This window comes from Anas acuta, chromosome 8 (genome assembly GCF_963932015.1).
Source record: "Anas acuta chromosome 8, bAnaAcu1.1, whole genome shotgun sequence".
Classification (NCBI taxonomy): Eukaryota; Metazoa; Chordata; class Aves; order Anseriformes; family Anatidae; genus Anas; species Anas acuta.
In genome coordinates, this window is record NC_088986.1 from 25,778,588 (window position 1) to 25,802,366 (window position 23,779).

At 35.1% G+C, this 23,779-nt stretch overlaps 1 protein-coding gene across 13 annotated transcripts in view; it reads left to right on the forward strand.

Annotated features, from left to right (window-relative positions):
- PTPRC (protein tyrosine phosphatase receptor type C) overlaps nt 1-22,459 on the forward strand; it is a 63,801-nt gene extending 41,342 nt beyond the window's left edge. For all 13 annotated transcript variants that reach the window (XM_068690075.1, XM_068690079.1, XM_068690081.1 and 10 more), the window contains 21 exons: nt 1,048-1,203; nt 4,090-4,280; nt 6,555-6,615; nt 7,910-8,018; nt 9,229-9,260; nt 10,404-10,519; nt 11,021-11,111; nt 11,207-11,283; nt 11,506-11,542; nt 12,004-12,101; nt 12,421-12,546; nt 14,398-14,555; nt 15,065-15,200; nt 15,930-16,079; nt 16,534-16,624; nt 17,634-17,767; nt 18,432-18,566; nt 18,893-19,015; nt 19,440-19,618; nt 20,283-20,418; nt 21,186-22,459. In XM_068690075.1, coding sequence (XP_068546176.1) covers nt 1,048-1,203; nt 4,090-4,280; nt 6,555-6,615; nt 7,910-8,018; nt 9,229-9,260; nt 10,404-10,519; nt 11,021-11,111; nt 11,207-11,283; nt 11,506-11,542; nt 12,004-12,101; nt 12,421-12,546; nt 14,398-14,555; nt 15,065-15,200; nt 15,930-16,079; nt 16,534-16,624; nt 17,634-17,767; nt 18,432-18,566; nt 18,893-19,015; nt 19,440-19,618; nt 20,283-20,418; nt 21,186-21,467 — 2,618 coding nt within the window. In that variant the 3' untranslated portion in view covers nt 21,468-22,459. The remainder of the gene's footprint in view (nt 1-1,047; nt 1,204-4,089; nt 4,281-6,554; nt 6,616-7,909; nt 8,019-9,228; nt 9,261-10,403; nt 10,520-11,020; nt 11,112-11,206; nt 11,284-11,505; nt 11,543-12,003; nt 12,102-12,420; nt 12,547-14,397; nt 14,556-15,064; nt 15,201-15,929; nt 16,080-16,533; nt 16,625-17,633; nt 17,768-18,431; nt 18,567-18,892; nt 19,016-19,439; nt 19,619-20,282; nt 20,419-21,185) is intronic.
- Nucleotides 22,460-23,779: the final 1,320 nt, after the last annotated feature.

Here is a 23,779-nt window from a genome sequence, read left to right on the forward strand (position 1 = left end):
TAATAGTTTTAATTTTTCACAAATCAGAAGTTTGTGGAGAAGTGGAATAATTATTCTAGGTGAAAACCTTTTTATTTTTTTTTTATTTTTTATTTTAGCAGTTTTCTTCCCTTAGGATTTTTCTTCCCTGTTTCAGCTTAACATAGTAAGCTTGATGGGTTCTAGTAAAGCAACACTGAACCTATTTATTCCTTCAAGAAGGACGACAGGAATTTCTAAGGAGGACTATGGATCTGTGTACACTTACTGAAATGGTGACAAGAGCAGAAAGGGAACTGCCTTCTGTGTAACATTAATGTATGTAAAAGTCAGGGAGTCCTAAGTACAGAGGGTGGCATATTCATGCTTACAGAGGTAAAGCCAGGTACTTGTCTTCTACTAAGCATTCTCTCCTTTCATACATGTATGTGCTGTTTCTGTGGTTGGTCTGGCTTGGCCAATGTAGGAGACCTAGGTAGTATGCTTGGGTGTGAGGAGGTCTCATCTGAAGCATCTGTGCTTCGTGGAGACATCAAAAAGCCATTGCTCCTCAATTCCCCAGGCCACCAAAGCAGTGTTTGTAGTAGCTTTGCTCATGCTGCTCCTTGGGCAATACCTTTCTGTCCTGCTTGCCACCACTGAAAACAGGTGGCATCTCCTGCATCATTACTAGAACAAGCTTGTCCAGCGTGCAGAGTGACTTTGGACATCTAGTAACCTCTTCCCAAGCTGAACACAGAAGAAAGTACCAGCTTCTCTTTGTCTATGTGCCTTACATTAGTTTTTAATTATGCTTGTCTTAATGACATACTGAGGATGTAAAACAAAACAAAACAAACAAAAAAACTCAACTTCCTACCTGTTTGTTTGGGGAATATATGTATTCTTCTTCCTGAGCCTTCACTTAGCATTAATGAGCAGGACAAACCAACCAAGCCTCCTTAGGACAAAGTAATTAAAATGGAATCACACAACAGTGGTTTTAGGTAGCTCTGATGAGGTGAGAGAGTTTCTGTGCTCCTAACATATCTTTTTTTTTTTTTTTTTTTTTTTTTTTTTTTTTTTAAGGTATAATTGACATAGAAAAAACGACTGAGTTTACTTGTGATAACTTTACAGCTTATGCCAAATTTAGTGTGTCTGTAGCTGCATATATAAAAGGCATACATCAGGAAAAAATTGTGGGAAAATGGAACAAAACCAACTCTAGAACAAAACCAGGAGGTAAGTCTTGTTTGCTAACTGTTAAGGTCAAGGTTGACCCTAACACAGGAAATATGTACTTTCTTATTGTACTTTACATTTTTATATATGTTATTACTACTACTTGATAAATCGATTAACATTAGATTTTTTTTTTTACTAACATTTATGTCATTAGTGTTTCATTTCTAATTATTTAATGTTAATCTATTTTTAATTTATTCATTTACTGTTTTTATCTATACTAGACTTTTCAAAATATCTGTGTTCATTTGGATTTTTTTAGAAGACTCTAGAAAGCTTTATGTCTTCCTGTAAAGAGAACATTCAAATTATGCAAAAAAGAGAAAGAAAAACATCTTTGTGGAATGAAAGCTAAAAAGATGTGCAGAATGTACCTTCTCTTCTGTAGCTGCCTGGTTGCTCTAAGCAGACCTGCATGGCCAAGGATACACCAATACTAATATCTGTACTGTGTTTCAGTTAGTTTGGCAGTCAAATTCTAAGACTCCTCATTAGGTTATAGCCAAAAAGCATACCTAGCATTGTGCTGTCAGAAAGGTCTGTCCTCTATGGAAAGCCTGTCCCCTTGGCCACGATTCTTTGTTTCACATACATGTTCTATCAGTATAACTACAAGAAGAGCTGAAAAAATACAGATTTTAAAGATATTTACTAATTTTCAGATGCAGACATTACTACTTCCTAATTTATTGTTGCCATTTAATTAGTTTGTTAGTTTGGAAGGGGGGCTGGAGTTATTTTAGTGTTTTTTTTTTGTTTGTTTGTTTGTTTGTTTTTAAATTATTATTATTATTTATTTGTTTATTTGTTCCTTGTTATCTTCAGATGTAGGGGCTCTCACTGTTCTCATTCTTTCTTTGAGAAAAAAAAAAAGTTTCTCCAATTTATTCCAGTACTTTTTTTTTAGCTCTAGTTCCACCACCTCTAGGCTCATCTAAGAGAGAGGTACAATTACAGGGAAAATATAATGGAAAATATCCTAGCAGGGAAAATACCTGCTAGGATACTAAATCGATATTTTCTTTATTGCACTGAAAAATCAAAAATTACCTTTTAGTGAAAAATAAAGCATTATTTTTGTGTTAGTGATGGTAGGCTTTTTATGTGTGTGCATGTATATTTTTTTGTGGGTGTGTGTTTTGTTATTGTTGTTTTCCTAATATTAGGAAAAAATAAAAATCTTTCATTGCTTTTAGCACTTCTGGAAAGTACGTAGATATGGATATATAAGAACACTGAATCTGACTCCTGTTGTTATTAAATTTGTTTCACTAGGTCTTTGGGAAATAGTTCTGACAGACTATTATTTTGAATTTTGAATCCTATCTCTCTTTGGAATATACAGAGCTTTTGCATCCAGTTTTAAATATAAAATATAAATATCCTTGAAAACAATGGAATTTCCCTATTACTCTGGGAATAACTGGGTTAACAAGTTTTAAATTCTATTTGGAACAATATGGAGATCAAAATTATCACCTGAAGCCCCATAGAGAAATAAACAACTGGTAAATGGATGCATTGATAATGTAATATATTTGATCGGAGACTTAACTGTAACCAAAACTGAAAAATGTATTTAATTTTTAAACAGTCCTAATATGAGCACGATTATTTTTTTGTGATTTATGATTATTTATTTATAGTTATGATTTATCTAGTATGAGCATATTTGCATTTTGGAGACCCCACTTTCTGGGGATATACTCATATTTTAATACCTTGGGTGGAGATTGTGTTCCATGACACAAGTTTAAGGGTCTAGAAAATCAAATCAAAACAAAAAAACACATGGTTCTCTTATATTTTGAGGAAGTAAGATTTTGCTTGCCTTCATGAGTTAATGGTATTACACATTCTCCATGTATGTAAACATACAGCAGCAGATAACATGATCAATCTGATACTGCGAGTTTTATTTCTTGAAGAGAAGAATATATCATTAGAGCCTAACTCCTTGGGACTAGAAAAAATGACATTTTGTAAAATATTTTCTGACCTCAACAAACACATTCCCTCAAGAAATGCTCACTTTCTCCTCGCCACAGCTTTTTCAGCAGCATACTGAGTAGAAAACTCACAAACTTGCCCTGTACAGAAAAGTGAGCAACTGCCACCTGCCCAGCCAAGTCATATGTCCTGCTAGCTCCTAGATGAAATCTCCTTTTTTTTTTTTTTTTTTTTTTTTTTTTATATATATATATACTGGCTTGCTGAAGGTTATTTACTTCCTGACTTTCTGAAAGGGTTAAAAAACTTTCAAGGAAAGATCCCACGTCCCCAGTCTCAAAGCCTTTTGCTGCAACATACAAAATCAGAGCTAGGAAACAAATTCACCTTAACAGATTTATAATCATTAAAAAGTAAAAAGTTTCTGTTGTTTTTTTTTTTTTGTTTGTTTGTTTTTTGGCATTTTAGGACAAGGTGACACTTGTAGCAAAAGAATACTTTTGCAAAATACACCAGTAAGTTCTCATAGGAAAATCAAGTTACAGCAGCTTTGAAACTTAGACATTGACTTACACTGAAAAATTTGTTTGTTCCCATGTTTCGTTTGTTGTCTTATGTTCCTGAAATGAGAAAGTGGTGTCAGTAGCAAGAGGTGAAGTTGCCATCTTATTATCTTTGGCAGCCTGACTGTTGGTAGAGTTCTGGTCCTCCTAGCTGCTTCAGCTCCTCTTTACAGCTTTTCTAGCTTGGATAAGGCTATGATTAACCCAGCATTGATTTTATTCGTATTGTTAAATTGTGACTGAAATTTTTAAGGAAGCAAATGTATGACATTATTAAGAGAGAAGATAACAGACATGAACCCATGTGGTTATTAAAATATTTGGTTTTGAGTTATGAGAATGGAAGGAGTAACACTTCTTTTATAAATAGTACCAGATCCGGTGGTTGACTTCGATCTAGATCTGGACGGTGATAATGCTGTCAAGATTACCTGCAAAAATCAACAAGTGTATGGGGCAGAAACAAAGTTTGTATTATCCTGGAATGGTCAAAACAAAAGTGATGATCGTTGTGATTTTATAATACCAGATCTCTCATACTTAACACATTATGACTTTGAGGTAAGTAAGCATATGAAGCTAAACATCTAAAAAAATATATTTTCATTGTTTAGGTGTATTATATTTGATCTTTGAGAAAAAGGCAAATATGGTCCATCTGTAGCACATTCCTTATGTGCTATTCCATATAAGTTCTGACAGCATGAAAAGTACTTGCTGAATAGCATGGGACAGTGAGAAATTTGGGTGTCTTAAATGTATCTGATATTACAATATTTAAAACACATTTAATGAATATCTGGTTGTCATTTCTATCAAAGAGAATAAATATGAAACTTAAGTCTTGAGATAATTGCTCTGAAATTAATTGTTCAAAATTTTTCATTGTGCACTGTTCTTCAGCTGTCCCTAATGTTTTAGGGACTAGTTATCATAAAGCAGTTTGGATTCTTTTTGTGATGTGTTTTTACACCAGCCTTTCACAAACCTGCCCATGTATCCATCTAAAATATATCATCCTCTGATTTCCCTATTTACAGGCTTCACTTTCCTGGAGGCTTCCTACTGTGTTGTCATCTTCTAGGCATTTCATCCTTTTGGCTTTTGTTTGTGAAGCCAATGGCCTTGTGTCCATCCCTTAATGTAGGCAGCTGGAGTATTTCTTTTTGTCCTGACAGCTTATCTCAGGAAACATTAGGTTAGAAAGTAACCAGTAGGAATGACAGTTTATTACTCTTAGGAACCAGTTTCACTCATTTTCCCCCTTTTTAAAAAACTTTTTCCCCCCTTCATGTCTTCCTGAGACATGTCAGAGAGCTTTTGTAGTCTAGACTTTGTTCTGAGCCTTTGTCGATATTTCTCCTACAGATTATGATCAGAAAGCTATGTATTTGGAAAATGAAGATGATCTCCAATAGGAGCAAAAATACTTACGTTCCTGTAGGCCCTTCTCCACAATTTGCAGTGAGCAGCTTGTCTGACAAGAAGTTGGCTTCCAGTTGTGTCAAAACACTAGCTTGTGCTTTGAACATATTTTGCCCAATTCTTACTGGAGAAACCAGGGAAAGCCTTATGGCCTTAGACAGTAGTGAAAAGATTCTGGGTCAAGAGGCTCAAGAAAAACAGATATCCTGTGAAAGCTGGCAGATGTCACAATTTCCTTCTGCCTACTTTCTGAATCGTTCAGGGAATAAACAGAAGGGTACCCACAACACTTTTTGGTTTAGTGAGGTTTTGACTGACTGCTGCAATGGGTTTCTATCTTTTGCAGTTGGAGAAGCTTCTTGCTTGATTTCCCTGCTGCCCCAGCTACTCCTCTGGGTGCTGCCACTTACCCACTGCTCAGAAAATGTTTTTCTTCCCAGCCGCAGAACTCAGCAACCACCAGCCCCCAGGACACATCAGCCTTTTAGAACAGAGGTGGAAGGCAAGGTCCTTCCAGATTTCTCTCCAGGGATGGGATAGGCTCAGAGAGAGCTCAGCCTGAAGCGAATAATTCAATGGATTCACCAATCCTTCTCCTCCCCTTCCTGCTCATTTGCTTCAGGAGACTGCTTTAAAATCACAATTATTTAATCCTGCTAGTACTCTCTCCTGTTCAGTACTAAATCTTTACATAAAATCGTAAGATTCATTTTTCTTCACAAGCAAGTGTAAAATCTTTCATGCACAAATGTCCAGCTGCCTATTAGATCTAATCAGACTTTCTATTAAGAAAATGAAAAATAATGGCTAATTGTAAAATAGCATACAAAATATGAACACATCTAAACAAAGCCAGTATTTTAGTATCAGTTAAAGTACCCAAAAGATAATGTTGCAAGAAAGCAGCTTATTTAAAAGTTTTCTTTGGCATTTATAATTTAACCTTTAATTAATTATTTCCAGTACAGGAACTTGGGTTAAAAATATCCAATTCAGTTAACTATTTAGGTATTTACTGTTGAGGCAAATAAAATGATGTTCTATTACATATCACTTGGTTACTTTTCAGAGCTGAGAGATTTGCTTTGGGATAGACGGGATTTTGTTGCTGTTGAGATGCATCTGATTTTGACTTTGTAAACTGTCTCTCCTCTTACACTAACATTTTTATTCAGTCATACACACATTTCTGGATCTAGATCTTGCTGTAACATAAGTGGAGATCTGAGATGCACTGTAAAGGGCTGTATAAAGATTGACAACAGATCATGCTGTCAATGAGGTTTATTCTTTGAAAATAGATGGATGTGTTTCAAAGACCCATAGTTCTTTGCTTTTGGAAACAAATTATGCAGGCATTTTTACTTGCTATGTCTTAACATTGTTATTATTCTCACCTGCTGCATGCAGATCCGTGTGTCTAATGGCGAAAAAGAAAGCAACCCAGTAAAAGGAAGTATAAAAACCAAATGTAAGTAAATAAATATGGCATTTTTACTTTTTGTCTTTAGCATAGTATAGAGTAATAGTGTAAATTGTGAATTCCATTACAATTGTTTCTAAATAAAAATCCAATCTGCCTATTTTTATAGTTAATAATTATTCTGCATTCAAAAAAAAAAAAAAAAAAAAAAAAAAGAATATTTTTACACATTACCTTCAGCGTTAAGGTAATGAATGATGTTGACAATTCACCAAACATGACTCAGAATAGCTGTGGCTTCTTCAGGAAACGTTCTAATGTGATTAGAAATTAATTCCTCTGACTTATATTATTCACTTTAGAATTGTTTTCCTGTGTTCAGATACTGTGTTTCAGGAGCTGAACATGTGTGAGTTGTCAGGGATTCCCCACTCCCATGGAGTTTGTGTGTCCAATGCCAAAAATCATGAGAAAGTCCAAGCATTGTAGACATGGGAACTATTATAGACAAGAGAAATAAATAAATAAGAATTTTATTTATTACTTATCTCGAGTAACTGATACACCTGGAAGGCTTTTTCCATTGAAACTTTTTGGGAACTTTACCTTCATATTTGCTGTTGGGGTCTAATCAACAGTAAGGGTCACAGGGAACCTGTCATTGATGCTCCCAAATGAGAAGGCCTGTTTTGAACTCAATTCAAAATCAGAAAATAAATTGGATAAAAGACGTTTTTATTTGAAGAATATGTTACTGAAATGTCCTTGTAGCACTGGCAAGAGCTGACAGGAAAAAAAAAAAAGACTAAAAAGAGGTAAATTAAGAAATTAATTTAGGAACAGATCTTTTTCTGACCAAATACACAAGACTTCACATAGTATTTCATATAATGAGTAACTGATCACAGGATAATTCAGTCCTGCAGCTGGGGGATGAGGCACCACATTCCCTCTGTCAAACAGTGTAACAGCCTTGAAAATCAGGAGCAGCTGGCAGCTCCCCTGCTCACATGTACAGCTCACGCAGCCCATGTCAATGCCAGGCCAGTGAGTGAGATGTAGCATCTCGACAGGTGGGCATAAAGACCTTAAGTGAAAGTATTCTTAATGAAAAAGTTCTCTCCTTGTCAGTGAGCTTGCCATTTTTAAACTTTGAAATAACAAACCTAAGTTCAATATTTAAAAATAATTACTTAGTTCTTTTCATTAAAAAAAAAAAAAAAGAGGCTGGTTCCGTATACAGATTTTTTAAAAACAAAGAGAGAAAAAAAAAAATTAAAGTTTTTATGCTCTTAATTATTTATTTGAAAAATAATATATATTTTTCTTTTCCTGTTCCTAGATAACTCTAGGGCCCTGATCATATTCTTGGTGTTCTTGATCGTTGTGACATCAATTGCTTTGCTATTGGTTCTGTATAAAATCTATGATCTTCACCAAAAAAAGCTTAGGTAAGCTTCATATTTCTCTCCCTTCCTTATAAAAATGTTATTTTTTATTTTTCAAAGATATTTCACAACAGATAGTGCAAAAGTGTTAGAAGTTTCATATTTCACTAATACATGGAAAAGACATCCTCTCATCTTTTCATCCTTTCAAAAAAAAAAAAAAAAAAAAAAAAAAAAAATCAAAATCTCTCTTGGTGGTTTGTCTGGCAATGCAAATACAATGAACAAGATTTAAAATCTCTCTAGCGTACCTTTTTTCAGGCCACAGAAGAATTAATCTGCCAGAACAATATGCTTTGTTACTACTTTTGTGAAAAAATATTCACAAGTATCTGCAAAACCTTTCCTTCATAAAGTAAATCAAAAGTATTAAAAATAATACATGCCAAACAAAGTGGCCAGCAGGTGTAAGAAGGTGATTGTCTCCCTCCACTCTACCCTTGTGAGGTCCCATTTGCAGTGCTGCATCCAGGTCTGGGACCCCCAGCACAAGAAGGACGTGGGGCTGTTAGAGCAGGTCCAGATGAGGGCCACAAAGATGATCAGAGGCCAGGAGCACTTTTCATATGAAGAAAGGCTGAGAGAGCTGGGGCTGTTCAGCCTGAAGAGAAAGCTCTAGGGAGACCTCTTTGCAGCTTTTCAATACTTAAAGGAGGCTTCTAAAAAAGATGGAGAACAAATTTTGCTTGGGCAGGTAATGATGGGACAAAGGGGAATGGTTTTAAACTAAAAGATTTAGATGAGATGTTAGGAGGATATTCTCACTCCAGTGAGGCACTGGAACAGGCTTCCCAGAGAAGTTGTGGATGCCTCATCCACAGCGAAGTGTTCAAAGCCAGGTTGGACGAGGCAACCAGAACTAGTGTGTGGCATCCCCGCCCATGGCAGAGGGTTTGGAACTAGGTGGTCTTTAAGGTCCCTTCTGACCCAAGCCATTCTATGATATGATTCTATGAAAATTATGCAAGACTCTTTGATGCAGCTCCCTTGCTTCTCCCCTGTGATAGCGCTCATTGTAGGGCAGGGATCCCAAGCATCTCTGTACAGGATCTGAAAGTCCTAGCTGTGTCACTTTTATTTCACTAAGAGCTTGTAATGCTGTCTGTTTACTGAACAGTCTTGGTGGGTGTTCATATATGAAACTGTATTTATTTAACTCATCAGATATGTCTTACTAGTCAAAGCTTTTACAGATGCTTTTGCTTTTCTACAGCAATTCTTCTGAAGACATCAGCCTCGTAGGAGGTGAGTATCTTTATATATTTAGCAGGTGGAAATAAAATTAGTCATGTCTTACTGCCACTTTTGGATTGTTTACATTCTAGGTTTTATATGTAGATTACAGATACTGACGTAATAAAACCTATTTTAGAGAAAAACAAACAAACAAAACACACATTCAGTATTTCTCTACGTGTTAAAATATTGAACTTCAAATATATTCCAGAAGTATTTATACTTAAATAAACTGAAAGTTTACCAGTTTGAAAAACTGGTATTATTTCATTAAAAAAAAAAAATGTTACCCCAGATTTCCCGTTTCCCTATACCTTCTTAAAATCAAGAATTTTAACATAAAGCAGTACTTTATCGCTATAAATTTTGAAGGCTTTAGAATTTCAAAGACTGAAACTAAACATAATGTGTAGCTTTTTGTGCAGGATTCCAAGGCTTATGAAGAAAAACTGATTAAGTCAATACCAGAAAGCTTCAGGAAAACATCTTTTATTACATTCAAGCCCACAAAAATTAATTACATTAAATTGGGAGTAATACTGTGTTGATACCCAAATCCACTTGCTCAGATACACATAATTATTTAAACAGTCTTTGAAATTGAACTGAAAAATCAACAGGTGAATAGTTAGAGATGTTAAGCCTTGTTCAATCATTATTATAAAAGATAATACATATTATATCAACTCAGAATAAGTTGGAGAAAATTAGGCAAAGTAGGCAACATTTATTGTTATATTTCAAAAGAAATGTTAAGCAGGTTGTTTGTATAGTAATCCATTTAAACATTGCCAGGAAATGATTAGAACTAAAGTACACCCCCATAATTATTGTGGGTGTTTGGGCTGTCTGTTGCTGTGACCCAAGTATGACAACGGCCACTTTGTACAAAAGTGCTGTTCATGCAAAGTCCCTGCTTGTGGCCTCCTTCTGATGCATCCACAGTTGAACAAGGCCTGTTATTCCCAGGACCTGTTTGCTTGTAGATTGTCTGGTGAACAACAGTTTTTGAAAAATAAATATACTCAATTGAAATAACCGGGTTCATCTTTTTGTTAATTTAACTGACCATTTGAGAAGCACGTTACATTACTGATATGTAGTTTACATTTTAAAAGACAGTAAAAATAAATGTTCAACATATTTACACAGTTAAAGATGATGAAAGACAGCTTCTGAACATAGAGCCAATACCTTCTGAGAAATTGTTGGAGACATATAAGAGGAAGATTGCTGATGAAGGAAGACTTTTCTTGGATGAATTTCAGGTTTGTCATTGGCTCAAAATATACCACAGATTTGTAGCCAGGTGGTTGGAAAAACTCTGTTGAGGAGCATGTCTAAAGTATATGCACTAGATATGCACTAGTTATAAATAAATAACAAAGAACCTAGAAAATTGAGTGAATTCTCATCTGAGGTCAAATATGGCTTCAGCTAATTTTGCTACCAAGTACTTCTTATGATCAGATGAAGAAATATATTTTTTATTTATCTTTCTGGAGTGGTTCAAAAGTACTTTTTGAGGTTAACTTTCTACAGTCTCTTTCACTAATTAGACATGGAGATATAAATAATATAGAATTGTGAAGATACATAATTAAGGGAGAATACTTTTCATTTATTTTAAATAGAAGACATACATGAAATAGTATTGTATGAATGTTATCTTCCAGATTCTTAGCAGCAAATTTCTTTCATATGTATTTGATTGTAAGTAGCTCTTTTAAGTACATGATTACTAATTAAATAAACATTGTATTTTACAGAGTATTCCTAGAATTTTCACTAAATTTTCAATAAGGGAGGCCAAAAAAAGCCATAATCAGAACAAAAACCGTTACATTGATATCCTTCCATGTGAGTATTACAGTTTTTGCATAAATTTTCTATAAATATTTGTTTTCTCAGTGTTTTGAGACAATATAATTATTTTGTTTAAATACTTTAAACAGATGACCATAACCGTGTTGAGCTCTCTGAGATACCAGGAGATCCAGGATCAGACTATATCAATGCAAGTCATATTGATGTGAGTGATTTCTATTTATAGAAACCCTGTGAAGAAACCCTGTGGTCTGCACATTTCATGTATCAGACACTCTGAGGATTTCCATTTGATTTTTTTCAGTCTTTTTAATGTATTTGATATTATTGGAGTGTTGCATATTTAATTGATTTCTAAATTTGCAAATCTTTTAAAAATGTTCTTGTTTTCTTTTTAAAAGTTGAATAACGTTGTACATTTTTACAGGGCTTCAAGGAACCAAGAAAATATATTGCTGCACAAGGTAATTTCTAAACTTAAAAGAATCTGTTTTCTTCATTCAACCACTTAGGAAGTAGTCACAAAGTATTAGTGAATTTAAAGAAAAATGGAAAAGCTCACATTTTGAAATTAAATGTGAAAAAAATTGCCAATGAGATTTGACTTTGGGAATTTTGTGAAGATGAACAAATTGTACTTCACAGTCTGATTTCTTATGAGGTGTAGTTTTATGCAAGGGATTTTCATATTTCACAGATATATATATGTACAGATATTCACAGATATATATACAGATTTCACAGACATATATATACAACTTTTAAAATATTTTAGCCTAATGGCTGCAGTCATAAAGAAAGCAAAACTGTGGCTGTTATTTGCATGATCTCTGGTTAGTTTTTCAGACTGTGTGGCTAAACATATCAACAAGGCGCTTTTGTATAGCTGGACTCTGAAAAAATCCCTTAATATATCTCCTGCCAGGCCCCAAGGATGAAACCACGGATGATTTCTGGAGAATGATCTGGGAGCAGAAGGCAACAATTATTGTCATGGTTACTCGCTGTGAGGAAGGAAACAGGGTGAGAAATACCCGTCCGTCCGTCCGTCCGTCCATCCATCCATCCATCCATCCTTTTTTTTCTGAAAACAGAATGTGTTGCTGTGCAACTATTGTACAGTATTCACTTTATGTTACAAGTTACATTCCATGGATATTTGGAATTATTTGGCAGTGATGTCCTAAGTAGTGACCACCTTTTCAGGAGAGGACAAGACCTATGAGAAACTGGAAAACTATACTAAGTTGCTATCTATTTAAAATCAGACTTCCTTTTAGCTCTCTACCGTCTGCCAGTTTGCTGTTATGCTTGCTCACCAGTTAACTTCATATCTTTGTAGAACAAATGTGCCCAGTACTGGCCATCAATGGAGAATGGTTCTGCGACATACGGGGACATTATTGTGAAGATCAATGAAAGTAAAATGTGTCCAGACTATATAATTCAGAAACTACATATCACAAAGGTAAGTTGATTCAGGAGTGTAAGAATGACTGGAGTTGGAATGTGTATTTGGAGTCTGTAGGTTTTGTTAAAAAATTATTTTAAAGCGTGAGAAGAGTCAGCTGTTATTGGAAGCTGTTCTTCCCCAAGCAATAGTTGGTTTAAATAAAAACTTGCCACATGTGGGTGTCATTCATTACAGAAAATATGAGTTAGACATGCATTTCCCTACTTAAAAATGGATTTTCTGTAATTCTCTGGAATCTACATTTAAGAGGAAATTTAATACACTAAGTATATTAAATAAATTTATATTTATTTATAATTATAAATTTATATATTATATTTATAATTATATAAATAAAATATATTAAATATAACTTAATATCTTAATAGATATTTAGCTTGTTTTTAATCCTGAAATTTATATGGTTTTTATGTATCTCAGCATTTTCTTTTACGAGTAAAATTAATATGACTCACAGACCAACATTATCTACCCTCATAATAGTTGTGCAGTTGTATGGTGTACAAATTCTGGTAATATCAAGTACATTTATAAACATAAGCATTTTAAAATTACCATTTGGCTATGTGAAAAGTCACTAAGGCTGGTTAACCAGTCTTTTTTATACATCTGAAATCATATTAGTTGCTGTATTTGTAATTGAGAAGACAATTTGCCATCTAAGGCTAAATGTTCCTCTCACACCCTTTGCAAATACATTCCAGTATGGGGAAGTGGAATACAAATCACAGCTCTTCAGCAAAATACTCAAGCAACAGACTCCACCCATCTTGATCCATGATTACAGCTGGGAATTCCTACTCTGCTGTCTCACTGCATTTCAGTAATGCCAAAATTGCAACTTTGTGTGAAGACAGTGAGAATATGATGATTAACTGTTGAAGACACTGCTCTGTGACTACAACAATCTAATAGTAGAAGGGAAAGATTGGTGCAGGCTGACAACTAATATTTTTAGTGCTGTCTGTTCTCTGTTTGGCTGACGTTATAATAATATAGATAAAACTGAATATGGTTGTGGAATTTAAGTCATCCCTGGCAAGAAATTGGAGACTTCTACATTTCTGGTGCAATAGTGATGTATAATTCCTGAAAGAGTGGTGAATAACTGTATGAACAGCTGTGTCACAGCTGGATACTTCAAATCTGAGCAAGAATTTGGGGATTAATTACTGGAAAGATACCCATGTAGCCATAATGAATCTTGGCCAGTAAAAAAGCCTTAGGAAGTCTTTGTCATTTTGTTTTATAATGATTATCAAAATGTGTGTCTTCTCTTTGAATCTAGCAGCAACATATGAAAATAAGACCCAACCCTAGACATGGTTTAAGCCTTAATCAAGTGACTTACAAAAGAGAGTTAGTATCATTGAAAATCATAGGTTCTCCTGTACGTTTTTCTATTCTAAGTTAGTTTAATTTAATTTTATTTTTAATATGTGGTACTCTCAGCAAAGTACTTTTAGGAGACATGAGAGAATTACTAGCCAGTATCCCTTGAAGCAAGCAGAACTGTAAACTAGCCAAGTTATTCATGAATAGTGTGGGGAGACATACTATAAGCTAGCCTGAGAACAAAGTACTTACATTTTGAACCTCCTGCTTGTTCACTGTATAAGTTATTGTGAATTCCTGGTTCACAGCTCTCTTCACTGCTACTTTTTTAATTTAAATGGAATATGAAAGATGTTGTAACCTGAGAGACCATTGCGCACCACACGACAGCACACTATTTGAAATTTCTGTTTCAACATTTGATGACTGTTGTCCTTATTTTTCTTTTGCTTATATGTTAAAAAAAAACCACAACCAACCAAACAAAAAAACATACATCTTTTTGTCTAGGGAAGAGAAAGGACAGCTGGAAGAGAAGTCACTCACATTCAGTTCACAAGTTGGCCAGACCACGGAGTTCCTGAGGATCCTCATCTCCTTCTTAAACTCCGCCGCAGAGTTAATGCTCTAAGCAACTTTTTTAGTGGCCCAATAGTGGTTCATTGCAGGTAAATCTTATATATGTAAATATGTTAAATGAACATGAAGTGAAACTATTTACAAAAGGGAGCTAGGAAAGCTCAGTAGTTTTGATACTTTTTTTGATCCCAAATTTTGTGATTTGATTACTTGAGAGTGAAATAGCTAGAGAGGCACTGAAAAGCCTGTTTTCTGAAGTCCCTGAAGTCAAGTCAAGTCAAGTCTGAAGCCCTGATTCAAGTCAACTAAACTTGAGGATACATAGACTTTTGAAAAGCAGCCAAGTAAATGCCACGCTATTCTGGCTATAAACACAATGTTTGACAATATCGGCCTTATTTTCATTAAAAGATGCTTTAAAATCCAAACTTATAATTTTTAGTGTTGCCAATTAATTCACTACAAGAACTGTTTTCATTTCCTTTCTATCCACTTCTCATGTCTTTTCACTTTCTCTGTCTCACTGACTTCTCCTCCCTCGGGGGGGACTGGAAGATGCCATTCCCCTTCAATAATCAAATCCCTTTGTACTTTGCAGTGCTGGTGTTGGGCGCACTGGAACCTATATTGGAATTGATGCAATGCTGGAGGGGCTGGATGCAGAAGGCAGAGTGGATGTTTATGGCTATGTTGTGAAACTGCGTCGGCAGCGGTGCCTCATGGTTCAAGTAGAGGTATCTTGCTAACATTCCTTTCACTTGGAACTCTCCTTCTCTAAGTTCTTCATCAGTTTTTCTCAGAAGTGCTCTGCTCAGTCTTGGGTACTCCTACAATTCAGGTGAAGTTTTTCATAGAAAATGTAGCTTTAAAAATATTAAGAGAGAGAAAAACTTCCACTACAATTTTTAAGTTTTAGAAACTTTAGCTTTTTAAGTTTATACATTAGAGAAAAAAGACAGTAACATTTTGGATTTGATAATCCAGCTTCTGGCATACACTTCATAAATACAAAGGAACAAAGGTGAATTTACATAATCAAACTTAATGTTCATATTCAAAAATCTCTCTGTCTCCTGGGATTTTCAGTTGAGTTGAAAGTACAATATATGTCATGGACTGGTGGAATGTATGTTTTTAACTTATTTAGACATTTTTCAGATCAAATAATTGCATGCTTTTTGAAAGGTATGATGTTTATTTACTGTTCATCCTGTATCATGATCATACTGTTCATGATATTTATTCACTGTTCATCCAACACACTATGCTCCAAAATATTTAATTTGGAAGCCCCTATGATTTTTAATAGTTTAATTTAATGCCTATATAAAGTTAATGTTTAATGTTATTACCACTAATAACGTCATATAAGTAGTTGTTTTTCATAATTGTTTTAAAAAGTGCTATGATTTTTTTACTCATCAATAACTTCATTTTTAAATCCTTCAAATGGGAAATACCAGTCACAGTACATCCTTATCCATCAAGCACTAGTGGAATACAATCAATATGGAGAAACAGAGATCAGTCTCTCAGAACTGCATTCCTATCTTAACAATCTGAAAAGAAAAGATCCTCCAAGTGATCCATCTCTGCTGGAGGCAGAATTTCAGGTAAATAAGCATTGCCTTCAAGTGCACTAACCTGTCACTCCCATTAACATTAACATAGAACATTAACATATAGCCATGAAAAAGAGGTAACATATAAAATAGATCACTTATGTGCTATTTTCTTTCTCTGGCACAGAAACAATTTCTTTACCTTCATGAAAGAAAACCATCCTGTAAAATGAATTAAATTTGATTCTTGCTTTTGATTTCTATTCTTGCTATTTTTAATAAAGATTAGGGGCGTAAAATCTTTAGACAAAAACTTGTGTCTATGTGCATATTGTCCATGCCATTGTACATGTAGTACAATGTAGTCCAGATGTGACTAAAATTTATAGAATTATAGTAAGAAGTGATGCGCTGGGAGATGAAGACAGGATATGGGTGTCCACAGGGGACAATGATCCTAGAAACTGTTTTTATTCCAAGCATAATGCCACATTTCTTTCTTTAGAGACTGCCTTCCTATAAAGGCTGGCGGACACAGAACACTGGAAATCGAGAAGAAAATAGAAGCAAAAATAGGAATGCCAATACAATTCCATGTAAGTATTTTCTATGAACATTTTGTTATTTTATCTATTATCTTCTTTATGGAAACCTATATATTTAGAACAAACGAGGACAGTAAATTACCTTACTGAGATGTATTTGATTAGTTTTCTCAATGTTGTAAAATTAGAAACTTCTCTTAGTGTTTTAAAGAAGATTTTTTAAAAAAACTGAATTCTCATGAGTGTTTAAGTTTATTTCAAATAAAGTGGCCTTTATTCTGCAGTCTGTTATCGAAGAACTGGACTTTTTCTGCTTACAGACTCCATTAAAACATCAGAAACCAACTGCCTTTTTCTTTGGTGAAAATGAAGAACTAGAACTTGGTGACTGACAAGCTAGTGAAGGATCACAGGGGCTAGGTTTCAAAGAGCAGGTCACTGTCTTATGTATAGGGTAAAACTTTTCTTAGTACTTGGATGCAACACATCCCAAAATGTCTGTGGCTCACTTAAAAATTGCATTAGGAGAGAGAAGGAAGAAGCCTGATGGGTGGGAACCAGGAGGAGTCTTTCTCAAATGTTGAGTATATCAAGATTGGCTTTTGACATTACCCAAGGTGGAGGAGCCCTTGGCCCTCTTCTGTCAAATCCTTTTTTCCTGATGCCTCTGGCCTTTCCCCAGTAAAGACGCAACTGCCTGGGAACTGGTTTTAGCACGTATTGCAAGGGTTTTGCAAAATCAGCCACCAGTTCCCTGACTCCCTTCTACTGCTTAGGAAGGCACAAACACACTTAGTAGCACAACACCACGTTCAGAAACTTGCTACAGTTCAGGATCATTGGAAAATGACCCTGAAAAAAAAACAAACAAAAAAACAGGGGGAAAAACCCTGAAAAAAACAGGGGAAGCCAAGCCACCACGTTTGTGGCCATCTTCATCCAGCAATAAAAAACAGTAGCTGGGATTCCCTGGAGGAAGCAGAATGGTGATGTGGAGACAACCCGCCTCTAATGCTGTGTATGAGCAGCAGTGGCATAACCGTGACACTGTCTCATGCAGATGACTTCAACCGAGTGCCAATCAGGAACGAAGAGGAGCAAACTAAGGAGGGTGAACATGATTCAGATGATTCTTCAGATGAAGAAAGTGACTGTGAAGAATCAAGCAAATACATCAATGCTTCCTTCATAACTGTATGTATATAGAAGGTCCATTCTAAGCATCTCACAAGCTTTCAGATAAAGCTTGCCTATGATAACTATATACTAGCTTGAACTCATTCTCTTACTGGCTTCACAAATAGAATAAGTTTACTTGAACAGAGGCGGAAGATCTGATGGTTGATTGGCAAATCCATTTAGAATTTTAATAATCAAAATTTCTACATTTCACTACTACAAGACAATCCGTATTAATATTTTCTCTGGGAGTGAAATGTGAGTACAGTTATTCACATACACAAAACTGTACTAGTAAAAATTTGGGCCATCAATTTTTTGGTGTCATATTTACCTCCAAGGAGAGCAGTTATCAGTTGCTAATTAAACAACTGTGTAGAATTAAATATTTGTTTTAGCTCTGAAAAAATATGCTTTGTAGATAATGGCGGGTCTCACCATAGCATGAGTATATCTTGTCAGTCTGGAAGTAATACTTTGGAAGTGATACTGGGAGTTTAATGTCATTTGGCTGTTATAATTGCTGTAAGATCATTCATTGTCTATTGTGATAGGCATATTTTCCCTATGAACAAATGGATAATCACTTTACGTTATATAACGATGAGTTCTGCTGCATGACAATCACATTTCAAATGAATTTAAGGAAAAAAAAAATTACTTAAAATCTCTTTTATAGGGTTACTGGGGTCCAAAAGCCATGATTGCAACACAGGGACCACTTCAGGAAACTATCTCTGACTTCTGGCAGATGGTATTCCAAAGAAAAGTCAAAGTAATTGTTATGCTGACAGAGCTAAAAGATGGAGATCAGGTGAGGGCATCATTTTCACACTGATGTATTAAGGGTCCTCTATATACAAGGAAAACACTGAATTTCATTCTCTTATTCTCTTTTTCCTCTTAAGTGTGTTTCATGGGACGAGGAATTTGTATTTCCAATATAATTTTTTCTATTGTTTACCTCCTTAATTTGCCCTCTAATTAATTTTTGAACGAAAGTGTTGTTTGATGCTGTATTTTAAAATACAGAGAAACTCCTACTACTTTGAAGTGAACACATTCTGTAAGTGCATGTGGAAGATAAACTAAAAGGAAGTTTGAATGGTAAGCGCTGACTTGTACTTTTATCTATTTTAGGAACACTGTGCACAGTACTGGGGAGAAGGCAAACAAACATATGATGGCATAGAAGTTCAAATGACGGATGTCAACTGTTGTCCTAGCTATACTATACGAGCATTTGATGTTACACATCTGAAGGTAAAAGTTTCTTTGCAAATTATGAAAGGAAGTTTTACACTAGTTCTTCTAATTATAAGCCTAGCACAAAGAAAGATGACAGGGACAGTTCCAAACACACGTACCTCCTGCGCTAAGAAACTGAAGTGTTTTTCTCTTCAAGATCAGTAGTTAATCATGATAAATGTTACAAATTGGCTAAAATTTACCACTTAGTGAGCTGCTGAGATGGTAGTAGTGGAGTCTCAGGAGGTCAGCTCTCTTTTGTACTTGAAGCAGTGCTTAGACCTCTGCCTAGCTCATATTTGCACAAAGGCAGAACTCATATCACAATATAGTTCCCCAGGAATAAAAGATTTCTTTTGTAAAATAGTTGCAATGGTGTTCTACATGTATCTATTATTTTAGCCTTAACATTAACTATGACTCCACTGCTGTTTTGCAGAGGAAAGAAACGCAGAAGGTTTATCAGTATCAGTATCACAGGTGGAATGGCTTGGATGTTCCAGAAGATCCTAAAGATTTAGTCAGCATGATTCTAAACCTTAAACAAAAAATCCCAACCAGACCAGCCTCTGAGGACAACAGGAACAACCGCAGTGTACCACTTGTCGTCCACTGCCGGTGGGTATGAATGTAGCACGCTCTGTAACCTGGCTCTAAGTTCTGGATATACTTAATAACCACAATTTTGTGATACCCACCTTTTCCCACAAGCCTTGATATGGCTTGTGGGAGACACTCAGCTCTTTGTATAAAATTCTTTAAAATGCTCAGAACCGAGCTTTTTGATTATAGTGGTGAAAGGTGAGTGCACTTCTCTTCAGCCGGCATGGGTGTGGAGTAGGTGGGTCGAGCTGGGTGCTTTTGCCTGGTACATGTATTTTGAGAAGAAATGCTAGCTCAGAGTGTTCTTGTAATGTATTACTAATGAGGACCCAGCAGAGCTGTTAGTTCAACCCAGTGCGTAAGTCCACTTTTTTAGGATCATTTCCAGGAATTTCCTTGCATACTGTTTTAAAGAGAAGATAATCCTGATAACGATTGCTGAGATTTTAAGACTAAAACTTCTAATTTCTCTCTTATCTGTTAAGTGTTCAAATGAGTTCCAGATGGAATCTAGATAAGCTGTCTTATGTATGTCCTACAGATATTCTTAATTGTAACAATTTCTGTCCAGTAAAAAATGTTTTTAAAATGTAATTCATTATATAGACTTTGAATTAAGCTACTGTTTAGTGAGAAGTCTTGCTGATTATACATTTTAACAAGGTGTGTTTTCTTCTAGTGATGGATCGCAGCAGACTGGTGTATTTTGTGCTTTAATGACCCTCTTGGAGAGTGCAGAAACAGAAGAAGTAATAGATGTTTTCCAAGTAGTAAAAGCTCTTCGTCGCACCAGGCTGGGAGTGGTCTCCACCTTTGTAAGTAAATCCTGTGACTTACCAGGACAAATCACAAGATTGCTTATCACAGTTACAAATATCTTTATCATGTTATGCATCGTTTCTGCATAGAGAACACTAATCATAATCAAGACATGCACAACCACTAATCATTACTTAGAAATTGGCATTACTGCTAAGAATAAAGAAGTCTGTGAGATATCCAGCGATGTAATGCTATAACACCTCATGGAAGGCTGCACATTATACAATTACAAATTGCAGTAATTGGTATTTCTATAGTTGGTTTAGAGACATGTGTGCACAGCACCCTGGGTTAGGAGGCGAAATTCATTTCACAGGTTGTGAGACATCAACTTTTTTTTAAGTCACTCCAGAGAATTTGTGTCTCTGTGGCATACACTTTTATTTACTGAAAAAAACAAACCAGGTTTAGTTTAAGATAAGATATAAGATAACTCTCCCAGAGATAAATGTTGTTTACAATTTAGGTACTCTGAAAAACATATCTGGGGACTTTGCCTTGTGAACCAAGAGGGTATTGAGTGACTCAACTTGGAGCATCTGACAGAAGCAGCTACAGAGATATTATATACGCATGAAATCAGAATAAACCATAGAACCACTATCCTGTATGCCAAAAACTGTGGAAGCTGCTTCACATGTGGTTCTGCATGTTCAATTGTGTACTATGTTTCTAAAATTTAAGAAAAGAAAGAATGAATGGGCTTATTTGTGGGCTCTGTGTGTTTCATTCATACTAACCTCTTCTCTTTATATTTAAGGAACATTACCAATTTCTGTATGACACCATTGCCAGTATCTACCCTGCACAGAATGGACAAATAAAGAAGAACAGCCAGCAGGAAGATAAAGTTGAATTTTGCAATGAAGTAGAAAAAAAAGATCAGGAAACTGATTTGATCACTATTGATCTTACCACATCAATACCAGAGGAAAATGAGGAAAATGGGGCTTCTGAAGTCTGTGAGGATTCTAAGGCTGCAGATACTACTAAGGGAACAGAAAGCTCAACAAATGGCCCCACAACTCCAGTTTTAACTTAATTTTTTTTTGCTAAAAAAATAAACAGTGCATTTTGATGTGCAAAAAATCTTAACCAAAATAGGAAGTATATGATTTTTTTTTCCCTCTTCATACCTTTTTGGAAGACATCTATTTTTATATCAGATTTTCAAAGTTACAAATTTAATGGAATACTTGAAACTCAGAAAGAGTGACAGAGAACTGTGAAAGTTCATTTTTTGTGTAGATTTGCATTTAATTCTTCAAAAACTTTTCACTGCTTTTGTGCTTTTCATTTTAAAAATATGTACAGTGTAATACAATATTCTTATATTGAGCAGTGGGAAGTGTTTTTTTTTTTTTTTTTTTTTTTTTTAATGTCTGTAACAAGGAGGAAAAGAACTCAACACAGCAAGAGTAGTGTATTACTAAAACAGGCCTGTCTTCAAAACTATTAACTCTAATTGGTAAGCATATGTTCTATCACCTCAGGAGTGCTGACCAAGCACTGTTTAAGTAAGCGGAATTTATGGGACTTTGCCAAACAACTTCAAGAGCTTATTGTTTACATTGTGTGCTAATTCCAAGGGTCAGATTTTTAGTAAATCCTCCCAAATCAATGTGGAGTAGAAGTTTTGCATTTTTCTAACTTGCCTCAAGATGTCCTTGTTGCTCCATATAAATTCATCTGAGATTTCAATATTAGATTCAAAGCAGAAAGTTTGGAGATTTGAATGATTACAGTTCTGACGGAAAACACTTTCTGTTTACTCTTAGAGCTTGAAATATTGTGTGCTTGCACATTTATTTTGTATGCTTATATCCTGTAATTTAAAGAGATTACTTCCATGAATGCATATGACCTGTTTTCAGAGTAGATGCTTTTCTCCAAACCATGTATATTTCAACTAGTACAACAATTTTTTTTTTAATTAAGAGATTTTGTATGTTATAGTTGTGATACTTCTACTGTTTCTTGCTGAATTTTAGCCTACTGTTTTTAAGACAAATAAAAAGATTAATTAATAGTTAACGTGGTGGAAATTGTTCTAACAGTCTGTAAACTGGTCATTTCTTCTAAATGCACAAAATCTTGTGCTGTCCAATATATGGATAAAAATACAAATTTGAGTAGGAAATTCTTATAATACTGTGTATGAATCCAGGTAAGTGTTGTGATTCTCTCATTACAGGTGAACAAAACCATTTTTCTCTTGCTTGAAGTCATTAAAGAAACTCAACAGACTTAGTGTCCCTCCACTTATCACTGCATGCTCCTAATTTCTCCTTACGAAAAAAATAAAAATAATTGAAAATACTTGAGAGCTATGTAAAAAACATATATGGTCACAGTTAAAACATTAATTTAATTTTGCTGCTAATTGAGATCAAATAATTAATTCACAATTATCAGTTAAGTGTTGCAGCTTGGTAGTCTTATCAAGGTACAGTGGCAGCAAACATTCACATGTATATATATGTGTGTGTATATATATATATATAAAAATAACACTTCATACAATCCCAATGTGACAATTGATGGAGTCTGCCTTAATAAGTTTTAGAATTTCTGATTACTTCTAGGAACTTGCTATGTATACATCAGGGTGCCTTTTTTTTTTTTTCCTTTTCTATTGTCATTTGAGTTTCAAAAATCCAAAAGGTGGTGACAGAATCTGTAGAGTGCCATTATGCTGGGATGCTCTGTATTCATGTGGGTGATCTGTGGTTGTATTTTTGTCTCCCAGGAACACAGCGAAGCACATCACAGGTGAGGCACAAAGCCCAAGCTAATAATCTGCTAAGAAACTGTTTTGTTAAGGCAAGAACAACATTGTAAGCAGGCTGAATACTTGGCATAGCCTAGAAGCTGAGAAACTAACGTGCAAAGTAAGATACAAAACTTTGTTGACTTTCTCAAGTAGAGTTAAACTGAAAAATGACAGGTAACCACAGCCTCAAGCTAAGAGTCAGCTGTTGTTCACAAGTATTTTATAATCTGAAATCCAGGATAGAAATAGCTAAGCAATGGGTGAGTTAAGCAACAGGTAATCTGGGAGACCAATTCAGTTAATCAAGGTTTAATGTGACCAAAGGGATTGGATTTCTGCCACAATTTACTGGAGAGAAACCAGTAGAAAAGTGGAAGAATGATGACGTGTTGGTGGAGCCAGGTGTAGGAAGATGTGGAGAGAGGAAGGGTCTCAGAGCCTTCACAAGTTCTTTCTTGGTCAGGTAACTACAGCTGGGGATGAACCTTGTGTTTTTTCTCTTTTGTTTATATTTTTATAACTTTCTTGCACTCTGTAATGAACCAGGTAGTAATATTAATATCTTTTGCAGAAAGAGTATG